The 14064-nt window shown below is 36.4% G+C and overlaps 1 protein-coding gene across 5 annotated transcripts in view; it reads left to right on the top strand.

The window, feature by feature from the left end:
- Positions 1-13569, top strand: part of PIGN (phosphatidylinositol glycan anchor biosynthesis class N) — a 106487-nt gene extending 92918 nt beyond the window's left edge. For all 5 annotated transcript variants that reach the window (XM_041739783.1, XM_041739782.1, XM_041739779.1 and 2 more), the window contains 3 exons: positions 2324-2366; positions 4021-4073; positions 11528-13569. In XM_041739783.1, coding sequence (XP_041595717.1) covers positions 2324-2366; positions 4021-4073; positions 11528-11651 — 220 coding nt within the window. In that variant the 3' untranslated portion in view covers positions 11652-13569. The remainder of the gene's footprint in view (positions 1-2323; positions 2367-4020; positions 4074-11527) is intronic.
- The last annotated feature ends 495 nt before the right edge of the window (positions 13570-14064 follow it).

Below are 14064 nucleotides of genomic sequence, written 5' to 3'. Positions count from 1 at the left end.
GAGAGAGGCAGAGACACAGGCAGAGGGAGAAGCAGGCTCCATGCAGGGAGCCCGATGCGGGACTCGATCCCGGGACTCCAGGACCACGCCCTGGGCTGAAGGCAGACGCTAAACCACTGAGCCCCTCAGTGATCCCCGAAAAACAGTTCTTAAAAAGAAATCAAGGATGATTTTAGACTAAGCGTACTGGCTTAGTCATTTCAACTGGCTCAGTTGAAATGGAACTGTGTAATGCAATTCAGTAATTGATCACATGAGTTTTCCCTGGAAGAAAGACTTTTTTAGAACATTCAGCTTGTGAAATGAGGGAAATCTACAGTTTTCTTGCACCTTTGTATTCTATATAGAAATTTTAAAATCTGAGAACACTTTAGGATTTGCATTTTTCCCTTTTATTACCTAATTGCTATGATACCTTAATGGGAGAGGGAAATTTTTCCATTTCTTCTGCAAATCAGAAAGCTAGGATTCTGTATTACACATGAGCATTATGTTCTTCATTGCCTTCTTATGAAAATCAAGTAGGCATGCTGTGTTTTTTAAAATCTTGATGAAAATCTTTCACCTTACATAAAAGTTAACTCAAAATAGACCACAGATTCAAACTTTTAGGAAAAGTGTAAGAGAAAAATCTATGAGATTTGGGCTAGGAAAAGAGTTAGGCTTCACACGGAAACCATAATCCATATAAGGAAAAATTAATAAATTGGACTTCATCAAACTAAGAGATTTTGCTCTATAAAAAAGAAGACCCTTTTAAGAGAATGAAAAGACAAGCTATATACTGACAGAGAATATTTACAAACTATGTATGTGACCAAGGGCTATTATCCAGAATATATAAAGAACTCTTAAAACTCAACAGTAAACACCAAACAATTTAATGAGAAAATGAGCAAAAGATCTGAGAGCATGTATAGATGGGGTTGAAGCTGTTCAACATCCTTAATGATTAAGGAAATGCATATTAAAACCACAGTGAAGTATCAATTGTTCTCATGTATTATACAGATGGGTACGTGCATGGTATAACCACTCTGAAAAGAGTTTTTGTTTCTTATTAAAGGTAACATGCAATAGCCATAAGATCTAACAATTACATTCCATGGTAGTTTTCCTAAAGAAATGAGAACTTAGGGATGCCTAGGTGGCTCAGCAGTTAAGTGTTTGCCTTCAGCCCAGGGCATGATCCTGGAGACCCAGGATCAAGTCCCACATCAGGTATCCTACATGGAGCCTGCTTCTCCCTCTGCCTATGTCTCTGCCTCTTTCTCTCTGTGTCTCTCATGAATAAATAAATAAAAACTTAAAAAAAAAAAGAAATGAGAACTTAGGTTTGCATAAACTATACTCAGGTATTTATAGCATCTTTATAATGTCTTTTGGTGTTTGAATGGTTAAGCAGACTGTGGTACATCCATAAATGGAGTACCACTCAGCAATAAAAAAGATCAAACTATTAACACAATACCTTAGATGAGTCTCAAGGGAATTATGCTGAGTGAAAAAAACACAATCCCAACAGGTTACAAAGAGTGATATGAGTGATTCCACTTATGCAGCACTCTTGAAATGACAAAATATAGAAATGGAGAACAGATTACTGGTTTTCAGGGGTTAGGGATTTGGCAGGAGTTCAGTGGAGGGAGGATAGATGTGGCTATAAAACAGTATCATGAGGGATTCTTGTAGTAATGGAAACCTTCTTTATCTTGACAGTAACAGTGTCAATAACCTGGTTGTGATATTGTCCTAGAGTTTTATAAGATATTACCTTAAGGGAGACTAGGCGAGGGGTACATGAGATCCCTCTATATTATATAATTACATGTGATTATCTCAAATAAAAAGTTTAATTAAAAATCATAATTCTGGGAGCCTGGGTGGCTCAGTTGATTAAGTATCTGACTCTTGGTTTCAACTCAGGTCATGATCTCAGAGTCATGAAATCAAGCCCCACATCAGCATGGAGCCTGCTTGGGATTCTCTCCATTTCCCTCTGCCCTTCCTTCTCTCCCTCTCTCCCTCCAAAATAAATAAATAAATAAATAAATAAATAAATAAATAAATAAATAAATATCATAATTCATGTCCTTTTCCTATCAAAATAAATATTCAAAATGTTAAATAGCATTTTTGAATTCCAGCCCATCACTGTGGGACAGTTGCTCATTATAATGCAAAAAGCGCTCTTGTCTAAAGTAGTATTTTTCAGAAGCAAAAATACTAATAGAGGATTATTTTATTATTCTCATTTTTATTTTAATGTGCCTTAAAAATGTGCCTGTTCTATTATGTGTAATCTTCCTTTATTTTTTTCCAGCCTTTTTCTCATGGTTCTCATCATATCAGACATTATGGCTTTGGTAAGACATTATTGGATATTTAGTATAAAGATTGAGAAGCTAAGTGCTGATTTAATTTAATCAAGAGAAATCTGAATGCATTTCTGCATGTGAAATCTTTAGGTATTAAGTTATAAGTGATGCCATAATTTACACATATAAAATTACTTTCTTTTTATATGACTTATGCAGAAATGGTGTTCTTTTGAAGATGTCAAAAGTCTTTTTGCTTGATTTATTTGAACCTGTCATTTTATACCTTACTCTTCTATGGTGCATTGTTCTGAAATGAGCCTTCCATAGAAAGTTAACAGAAAAAGCTAACTTTTGATTTAGATAATACATCATTTTCCTACTTGAAATGTTGATTTTTCTAACCATTCTCTGAGATTGAGAAAAGGAAGGGAAGGAAGGAAAGAGGGGAAGTGGAGCTTTTTGTTACTAAGTTAATGGCTCTACTAGTTGAGTTCTGAGTAAGGAGCATGCAGGTGGACCTCTTGTATGTAGTATATCAAGAAAAAGAACCTATTTTACACCTTCAAGTTCATGGGGTTCTCAAAACTGCCCTCAGCTTTGATAATTCACTAGAAGGACAAAACTCACTGTAAACCATCATATTCACAGTTACGGTTTATTACAGGAAAGGATACAGATTAAAGTTAGCCAAGGGAGGAGCCTCAGAAGGCAGAGTCTAGGAAGGGTCTGGATGTGGAGCTCTGGTCCTCCTCTCCTGTGGAGTCAGAATTACTAAGCCAGCATTACTCTTCCAGCATTAATGTGTGGTGTTCATAGGGAGTATGCCAATGAGGCTCACCAGAGCCCAGTATCAACTTTTTAATAAGGATCAATCACATTTTGTTGCCATGGCTGACCTTTAATGTTCAGTCCTTCTAAGGTGGAACTGATACCGCATGGCCCAAAGCCCACAGTATAAATCACATTATTAGACTGCCCAGTGACTAAGGCCCCAAAGCAAAAATACTCCCATCGGGCATGACATTTCTTGGTCCTAGGAGTCACTCCAAGTAACTGAAGGCAAAGGCAAGACTTCTTTTTGGGTAGAGCTAATTCTTCATGTATAACATCGTGTGCTAGAACCGATTAGAGACCCCAAGTAGTGTAACTTCCCAGTCAGATTCCTAGTCACTTGATTTAGATGAGAGCATTTTTGTGTTCTGTTGAACTAGATATCCAATATATTTCTGAAATTGACCACACATAGTAGGCTATCAGTAGATATTTGTTGATAAATGGATGATATGGCATTTTTTCACTGAGGTCTTGGTATTATTTAGTATCTTTTATTAAAATTGGTTGTCTTTGGGGCTTAGTCAGTAGAGCCTGTGACTTTTGATCTTGGGGTTTTGAGTTCAAGCCCCATGTTGCATTACAGCATACTTTAAAAAAAATTAAGTTGGTTATCTTTATTTTTAGTTATTCGTAAATGTCACTTTTGTATTCATTTGATTGAACGGTGATGCTACATCTGGCTTTTAGGATATTGCTTATGTAGTCCAAGCAAAAATTTTTGTAAAGGGCATATTCTTACAGATTCTAGTCAGATAGTAATTATGAGAGGTCAGAAATCTGAAACTCTTAATCCTAAAATAACATTGTTTTTCATCTGAATCAAAATACCTTTGTTTTTTAATGGAGCCATGTATTTATTTTACAGCATTTTTTCTTCTTGGTCAAGGATTATGGCAGCTGGCTTGAGATTGGAACAAGGTATAGTATATATTCACATTGAAATTCTTAAAAGTACGGTGAAAAAAATTTTTGATATCTTAGTAGAAGATGCCAATTTGATTTTTGAGGTAAACAGAGCATGTACCAATTATTTTAAGCCTCTGGAAGTGAGACATGTCTCTCCAATTCTTAGCATTAACACATTACCAAATGTTTTCTTGGGATAGTGTGTGGACAGATGCTAACTCTGGAAGGGACTATAGGACAGTTTGCTTGAATCTGATCTGGGTTTTTAGAGTCAGTCACTTTTAGACTTATCTGTTTTTTTTAAGATTTTATTTATTCATGAGAGACAGAGAGAGAGAGAGAGAGAGAGAGAGAGAGAGGCAGAAACACAGGCAGAGGGAGAAGCAGGCTCCATGCGGGGAGACTAACATGGGACTCCATCCCGGGTCTCCGGATCACACCCTGGGCTGAATGCAGTGCTAAACCACTGGGCCACTGAGGCTGCCCTAGAGTTATCTGTTCTTACAATCTTTCAGTCTCTTTAGAAAAATGAAGCATTCAGTGACAGTATGGATTTTATATGGCAACTTAAATTGCATGTAATCATTATCTGCCTCTTAGAATCTTTAATATGAGAACATTTAACACATGAGACCTACAACGGTGTTAAAGTATAATCTGGACCAAAAGTCGTTTTTTTCTTTATGATTTGAATGTGAATGATTGCCATAATCTGTTAAATTTCTTCTTTTAGAGAAAGAAAGCAAAGTTGATCTTTTTGCTTTTTTTGTTTTCAAATGCATTCAGAGAAAGAATACATTTTTATAGACTGGTTTTATTTCATTTAGTCAATATTTATTTCACTTATGTTGCTGGGAATTGTGTAGACTTGGATGAGACTCTTTTAGAGTCTATTCTGTCCTCTGTTCCTACCTCTTAGGCAGCTCACTCCTGGTCCTACTTTCATATATATATATACAGCTTTGCCTCCCTGCCTCATCTAATTTGAATCTTCTTCATTCCATATGTGTCAGGCATATAAAAGGTGTCCCTAGATCATTTTGTTATCATTACTCTTAAGCTTGAATGCTTAAGGGAAGTTTTGATGTCTCTCTCTTTCTCCAGCCCTCTGATGCCGAAGTGTCCAGACAAAATAGTGGATTAGAACATGAGCTTTAGACCAGAGCAACCTGGGCTTAAACAGTTGCTGCTACCTTTCAGCTGCAAGACCATCAGCTAATAACTTAATCTCTCTAATCTCTCCCTTGTCTCATGTAGTCGTCTGAATGGATGAGTCCACATAGGACATTTAGCACTGTGCCTGGCATCTAAGAAGCTTCAGTAAAAGCAGCTATTAGCATTGATGTTATTCTATAGTTCTATTTTTTATCCTTCAGAGTGTTTCTTGTGTTTGACATACCTCTCCTTACTCTCTCCAAAGTTTAAGTTTTTTTCGTTTTAGACATAAGCCAGAATTTTGTTTGGAACATATTCTCATAAAATGTAGTATTTTTATGTGTGTACAGTTCAGTACATTAAGTACATTCACACTATTGTGCAATGTCATCATCCTCCATCTCTAGTACTGAGGGTTAGGATGAGCTTGACTGTACAAGGGAATGTGGAAACTCTTGGGGTGATAGAAATGTTTCTATCTTAACAGTGATGATGGTTACCATGTGTCAGTATGCATCTAACTGGACACTTAAAATAGTTCCATTTTCTTACATATAAATTGTCCTTCAAAGACAACTCATACGGAAAAAATAGAAGAAAAACTAGTAGAAGAAAAAATACCTAAAAGTGAAATGAGTAGAGCATAGTGTAAGTAGGCTCAATTCTCCTCTTTCCTAGAAAGGACTTAATATATAATGTTTTAAATTGATGTATCAATAAATAGCAACATAAAGATACTAATTCATGGTAAGGATGTAACTACCAGAAGATCTAAAAAAAGAAGTGGCCAAGGCAGCCCTGGTGGCACAGCAGTTTAGCGCCACCTGCAGCCCGGGGTGTGATCCTGCAGACCCGGGATCGAGTCCCATGTCAGGCTTCCTGCATGGAGCCTGCTTCTCTGCCTGTGTTTGTGCCCCCTTCTCTCTGTGTCTCTCATGAATAAATAAATAAAATCTTAGAGGGAAAAAAAGAAAGAAAGAAAAGTGGCCAGAGGAGGTACTCAGAAGTGTCCTGAGAAGTGGGTAAGGAGGAATGAGGATTCTCGATTTTCATTATAAACCTTACATTATAAATCTTTCTCCACTATTTTATGTTTTTAGTACTGCATGTATGACTGATAAAAATTAAAGGGAAATGAATAAATGAAATGAGAGGTCAGGAAATACAGTTTTAAGTATAGACTACTCTTCCAAGCTTAATTAGAAAGGAAAGGAGAAATACCAGCAATAACCACATGGAATACACTCACCTCTCTGAGATTTTGTCATTTCATTTTACTCATGAGCATGAGTAAATGATATTGGAAGGAGTTGGGAGAGTGAATGTCCCTAGATATATCAATTCTGGGGCCTAAGTGGAATAAGCTTATTTACAGAGTAGAGTAGAGGCAGAGATTTACCCACAAGGTCAGAGCAAGGCTGTGCATTACAACAGAGTTCACATGCCCAGCAGTTGGTTATTTGAGATAGGAGTTCTATAAGACATGATGAAGGCAGTTCAGAGACCAGGGAATCTGCTTACATTAGGTAAAGGCAAAATAAGGTAGAAGCTCAAACTTGAGTAGGAGGTTCAGATGGCAGTCAAAGGATTGCCCCCAGTCACACCTCTGCCACAAATGACCAACATTTGTGTTGTTCTACAGTGTTTAAATATCTTCCAACACATTATTTCATGTGATCTTTATCACAATGCTATAAAGTAGATATTCTTCACAGTAGATATAGGTATTGTCCTCATTTTCGAGATAAGGACACTATGGCCCTAAGGAAATTGTGACTTGCTTATGTCACAGACTAGTAAATGGTTGGGCAGGTCCAGAGGGCAGCACTTCAGTAGTCAAGGCTGTTAGAATTCCCATTGCTTCTCACTTCTACTTACAGGCAATTTCCCAAAGTTTTTGTTTTGTAACTCTAATAAACTCTTTCTTAAAAGTGGCTTTGTGTCTCATCCTATGTTTGTGATTGTTCCAAAGGAACCATTCACTGCAAAGTTTTAATAATATAGGACTTAAGGGACCCTGGGTGGCACAGTCAGTTAAGCATCTGCCTTCAGCTCAGGTCATGATCCCTGGGACCAGGCCCCAAACCTGCATCCTGTTCAACGGGAAGTTGGCCTCTCCCTTTCCATCTGCTTCTCCCTCAACTCAAGTGCTCACTCGCTCTCTCAAATAAAATAAATAAAATCTTAAAGTATATATATATATATAGGACTTAAAGGAGAAAGAAATATTGATTAGGAGGCAATGAGCCAGAACGATGAGCCATAGTTGATTGTATCCTTTGATGCACAACAGTTTTTAATTTTTATGTAGTCCAATTTATTTATTTTTATTGTTGTTGCCTGTGCTCACTTGATCTTTTTTAAAAGAGGCTTTGGGCCATTGCAAAACTTGTATTTAACATTTGGCATGACGTTCTTCCTGGCACTGGCCTGGTACCTTCAGGCCTATTTCTTACATTCCTTTGCATAACCATCATGGGAATAAAGTATTCATCAGAGCACAAAATAATTGCAGAAAGAGAGACTATAAATGCATAAGACAAACATTGAGCATCATTCAAACCAAGGGGAACAAAACGGTGCATTAGCACTTGCAGGTCAAGAATGCTTTGATGACTGACCCCTGCTCTGCAGTACTAGCCGTGAGAAAAGGATATTAACTGTATGTTTCAATACTATAATTTATTGATAATACTTATTTAAAATTATATGATTGATTAATGCATACAGGGTAAAAACTATGCTGTACAAATATTTTTGTGGTAATAGTATTTGTTTGTAATGGGAGCTGCCCTACACACAGAGTGACTACATGTGCAGGTTTACCTGGAACAGTCCTGGTTTGTGTCTGTTGTGCTGGTATACTCATTACCCCCACAAAATCCAGAGGGGTTGGAAAGGTGATGGGGCATAGCCAGTTAATAAGTTAGTTTAAACCGCAGTTCATCTCAGTGTCAGTGCTTTGCCCTCACAGATTTAACTCCTGTTAGTGAAATGGGACACTTGCTCTGAGAGCCTTCTCGAAGACAGGTGTAATAGGGGACCTCAGAGCTCAGGTTCAGTTCATCAGGCTGAAGGCAATGAACAATACTCCATAAATTCCCCGCATATTCTCCTGGTCACCCCAGCAGAAATACCTCCTTGCCTTACTCTTTGTCTTCTATTATAATGTCCATAAAATGCCCTCTTAACAGGAAAATAATTGCAGAGTGGAGGGGGTGATGGAGAGGGTTGGGATGGTGAAATAAATGAAATCTGAGTTAGATAAATTAGGCTTTCTAAATCTAATTGCCCAGATTTAGGCTGCAGGGGGCTGTTTTTGATTTGCTGCTGCTCCTGTCAATAAGTTAGAATTCTATAATCTTTTCTTTGTATCCTGTGCAGTAGAGATCCCTCGGTGAACCATGTGGTATAGGTCTGAGGAGCAGGAGTGGTTCATGCACCTTCATCCGCGTCTAATTTATTGCCAGGAAAAGACTTGGATAATGGCTAGAAAATATGCGTCAAGATTCAAAGCTAAAGCACCATATAATAGGGTTTACATATCAAAACTTCACCATTGTACTTTGTTCTGCATTCTCTTTGTGAGAATGTTGCTTTTAAGTTTTGGGTTTCTAATTATTCCTGTATGAATGTATATAAGAAACGCTGACATGTTTCTTGTCATGTTGCAGATGTTATTAAACCTATTGACAGAGTTTCCTTAATGGAACCCATAGTTATTTGCATTGTGCTCCTGTAGTGGTTTCCCTTTGCGACAAATTTTATTTCTAAACTCATTTTTATTAGTAATATAGTTAATAACGTTAGCCGTAACATGTTTATTATACACAGGAGTAGAACGTTGTCCTTCAGTCCTTACTACTTGATTGCTTTATGAATACAGAAATGGTGAGAATGTGTCCCAGAATTCTAGAGAGGAGTGGGAGCTCACCAAACCCCATACGAACGTAGTCTGCAAGTATCTATAATGGTCATAATGTCATCATGGTGATAGCAGTGGGTTTTCAAAATAGGTTTGAGAGATTCCTAAGCTATTAGTTTCAGGTTAACAAATAAGTAATAGTTTCTTAAAAATGAAGATTATATATATTATTAGGTTATGAGACAGTATTTCGGTTTATGGGTATAGTCCAATATGTTTAGAAATATATCTTCAGAGCAGATTTTACCAGAACTAAATTGAGACTCTTAAAGGAATTTATACTTTTAAAGGAATATACAGACTCCAGTCTGTATAATCAACTGAGCCTGCAGCTATCAGCTCAGTGGTTTTCTGGAGAACCTTATGTCATCAGGTGTTCTTATAACAGCCATGTGAAAAATATCCTGTCCAGGTCATAAAACTGAGTTGGGCTGACAGAGCTACAATTTAGTATTTTCTCCTTTTGATCTTTTATACTGTATCTTCATTCATAGCAGGTTGTAAACTTTACAGAGTACCGCCTTTTATATTGCATCCTGAAAGAAGTGCATTTTTTAAACTAGTGCAGTTCTTAAACTGCATTTCCTTTGAGGTAATCTTCATAACTATAAAATTTATGTTCTGAGTGTATTTGGTATGAAGTGAATAGAGTCAGCATCATCAGCTTGATTGGTTTGATTTGATAGTAGTGTTCATGTGGACTCTGTTCCCATATGCATTATTGTTATACCTTATTAAAATACAAATGACAACTAAAGTATCATTTCTCTCTGAATATAATGATAACTTCTCATTATGTCCAATACTATTTTAATATCCTCCTAAATGTAATTAATAAGTACCATAAAATACCTTTACTCTTACAGTGAATACTAAGCTTTATTAAAATCAATGATTCTCAAACTTTTTCTTCTCCAGTGCATCCAACAGATATAGCCTGTTTCTATTGCCCATTACCCTGATTTAAAAGTGTAGTCAACCTTTTATCACCCCTTGTACAGGCAGGCCTTTATTGTGCCTCTATATGCCTCTCCACACAGAGACCCTGTCCCTCTACCATCACATGTACACCTTGAGAATTCCTGATTTAAGTGATGTCAAAATAGTTAAGGGAGAGAGTGGGAACAGCTAAACTCATTTCAAGTTGAAATTAGATGCTCTTTTAACTCTGCTATGCTGAGATGATACCAAGACTTGATTGATGGAAGAGATCACAAGCTGAATGCCCTATGGCTCCACTGCTTAAAGATGATGAGCTTCACAACTGTTTCCTGCCAATAATGTTAGCTTAAATGAGCCCAAAGTTTGTGATTTCAGGCCACTGTAAGGAGATAAGTGATCTGTGAAATACCTTTTATAGATAGACTTCCACTAAATTTGAAGATAGCCACCTACCTACTGATTTTATGAAACTTATCTTTTTTAAAAAAAAAGGTTTTATTTATTTGAGAACGAGCGAGAGAAAGAGTGTGCGCAGACAGGCACAAGGAGGGAGAAGCAGACTCCCCATTGAGTAGGGAGCCTGACTCAGGGCTTGATCCCGGGACTCTGGGATCATGACCCAAGCTGAAGACAGACTCTCAACCAACTGAGCCACTCAGGTGCCCTTCATGAAGCTTATCTTGTTAAGAAATCAAGTCATATTTAATACTTATTATTTATATTAAAGTAGTTTAAAATGTTAAGGGTGTTTTAAATAATTTGGAGTATTAAAAGTGATAAAAGCTCTAAAAGAGCAAAATCTGGGAGACAGTAGCTTTAACTTGGAGATTAATGAAGAAATGTATCCTTTTTCCTTTGTTTAGATTTCTTGACTATAAAACTTCTATTTCCTTGAATTTAAATTTGGGTAACGTGTGTATCTGTGGTTGGTAGTTTTGTTAAAGTACTTCTAACTGTGTCAACTTCTAACTGTACTTCCTGTGTGTCAAAGCACAGGATAGTGTGCTCTAAAACATCAGAATACTTAACCTGGGGACAATACTTTTATTGATGGCAAAGACACAGGCACTGCCAATACCAGACATTGTTATAACATTACAGTTGTTGGAGATTTCTCAAAATATTATTTATGTTCATCACTACTTCTATAACAAATTTGTTTTTTTAACATTTGATATGTATTTCAAAATCTTTGATGGGATGCCTGGCTGGCTTAGTCGGAAGAGCATGGGATTCCTGGTCTCAGGATAGTGCGTTCAAGCCCCCTGTTGGGTGTAGAGATTACTAAAAAAATAAATAAATAAACTTTTTAAAAAATCATTGATAGCTTTTGTAATTCTATATATTTTATGGTACATTTAGAAACATTATTTAGAGGGATTTTATGTTCTTTCCCATATGTGTTCTCTCTGCTTGTAACATGTTTCCTTTTCTCCTTCTGTAGCATTAGCCACTATGTGATTGTCATGTCCATGACCATCGTTCTAATGTTGCTCAATGGCCTGGCACACCTACTCACGACAAAGAAACTCGAACTCTATGGCAAACCCAAAAGCCACCTCATATGATGCTGCTGAAGCCATCATTCAACATCTGGATCCTGTTTCTCATTTGCCTTTTAAACTAAACTTTTATCAAGGCTTCAGTAAGAAAATGGATATTGATATACAGCCATATTCTGCTCCTACAAAGAAAATTGTATGTGGAATTCTGAATTTACAGGTTGTCTGGAATAAAGGAGCCTCCATTTTCTTTAGGTTTTGTACATGTGAAATAGTGGTTGTATCTGTCGAAAAGCTTAGTAAACTTTCTCCACTTGCATTTTCTTCCTTTAGCTGGCAGCTCTTCTCACTGATGTTTCAGAGCACCTGTTAACAGTTTGGTCACCAACTGTGCAATTCCCCACACATGCAAAGGAGGATGTGCTCCCTTCGGGGGGGACAATCACATCCAAAATCCGTGATGGAGAAACTTGAAGGAAATCACCTGGTGGCACCATAAATATTTATCAACTCTCAGCACTGGTTTTGCAAGTAGTTCTAACTACTAAATGCTAACACTAGGAAAATGGTCAGGATCTGTTACTTCCTGAAGCTTTAGTGGAAACAGTGCTGGCCAGTGTTTGCCATTCTCCTTCAGAGTGCATCCATACCATCATCTTAGTGCTGTCTCCAGGGTGTCCATCATATACCAGCAGATGCATGTTTTCCCTTCACTCCTTTTTTTAAAAAAATTTTTTTTTCCATTTCTGGATTCCCATTGGAATTTCTAGAGATAGAAAGGTAGAAAATGCTTGGTATTTGTGTTTCATTCAAGGGAAGAATTTTTAAAGCATCATTTTTTAATTGCAGACTCAGTATCTGTTACCCCCATACCTTTTATCACATGTTTTGATAGAATTCTTTAAGTCACTGGTTAAACTTGCAACATCACAAAAATCAGTGTTAACATTTCCTGTCTTCTAGTTGTAAGATCCTATCCCAGAGGCCTAGAGTCTTCTCATTTAATTTAAATTTCTGTTTGTAAACTAATTCTAATGGACAAAATATTTTGAGAGTAATTTTTATTTGGGTTTTTCATAAAGTAACCTTTATTTTTTTTTTAAGTAACTTTTATGTACTACTGTAGAGTTGGCCTTTAGCCTGTGGTATGCCAGTAGATTTTGGCTGATGCTAAGCTTTACTGCTCTAAGTCTCATTTTTAAAAGATAATTGCTTTTGAATTCAATTATAACATTACTAACTCACATTAATAACAAAAAAGTCCTCTGCAAATTACCGTGTTTTTCAAATTGACAGGTGAGTAAACAAACACAATTTAGAAGATTCAAAAATCAGTTTGGCAAAATGTGCTTTTGTAATTTCTGCTCATAATGAAGTTGTGGTTATAATTTGTGTGTGATAGTACTTCATGGTATACCAACGACAGCACCATACTCTAAGAGAAGAGATCAATGTCAGTATAAGACCACATGTGTCAGTCTGTAATATAAAATCTCAGTCAACAACTAAGAAGCTGCCATAGCAGGTGATGACACTGGCAGATATAAAACCCATGAACTTTCACATTGTCTCAAGAGTATTTGTAATCCGTTTTTTCATGAGTCAGAGAAAACTTACTTTATAAACACCATTTTAACTCCTTTTATGTCCAGTTTTACTTTCTATCTTTTCCCAAATTTTCACACAGAGGAATTAATGAATATTTTATTACAGCATTGTAAAAGGTGCTCAGTGCTTTATCTTTATTTTGTTCTTTGAAGCACATCTTTTCCTAATATTGTTTTGAATCAGTGTGCCTACAAAACAGGAATATGTACCTGCAGCCACAGGCTGGGATTGCTGCACTGTTTACTGGACCCCTCAGGCTTCCTTGAGAACATTTTGCTAGACAAGCCTTTTCTGTTCTGCAGCTTGTCAAATATCTTAAAGTGTTTTGAAATATTTTTATATTAATAACAGAAAAAATAAATATGATTTAAATGTATTTCTGTTTTAAAGCATTTATTTTTTCATTCTATTAATACTAGATCTCCGAATCAAAGGTTATTTGCTGATTAACGTTTGCTTAAATTAGTAATTGCTATAAGAATTAACGGGTGCAATGCACACTACATCTGAAACTAAGTATGTACTCTGTGTTGGCTAATTGAATTTAAATTTTAAAAAAATGCTTTTAAAGAATTAAAGAGTGCATATCGTATTGAGAAAATACTGAACAAAAAAGCCATAGACCATGAATAAATCTTGGTGGATAGTCTTAAAGACTTCAGAAACTAATTGCAGTCTATACATCCATGATTGGCCAATGTTTTAGTTTTCTGTATTATTATATGTAGAACACAGAATGCTTTTTTTTTTTTTTTTAGGAAAATGTTATAAATGGTAAAATATTTTCATAGTAATTCCACAAAATGACCTAACAGTGATAGAGCTGGACTACTGGACTACATACCTAGATACCTATTCATCACTCATGATA

This window comes from Vulpes lagopus, chromosome 24 (genome assembly GCF_018345385.1).
Source record: "Vulpes lagopus strain Blue_001 chromosome 24, ASM1834538v1, whole genome shotgun sequence".
Taxonomy (NCBI): Eukaryota; Metazoa; Chordata; class Mammalia; order Carnivora; family Canidae; genus Vulpes; species Vulpes lagopus.
The sequence above is the reverse complement of the archived record's forward strand: the minus strand, read 5'-3'. Positions and strand labels throughout refer to the sequence as shown.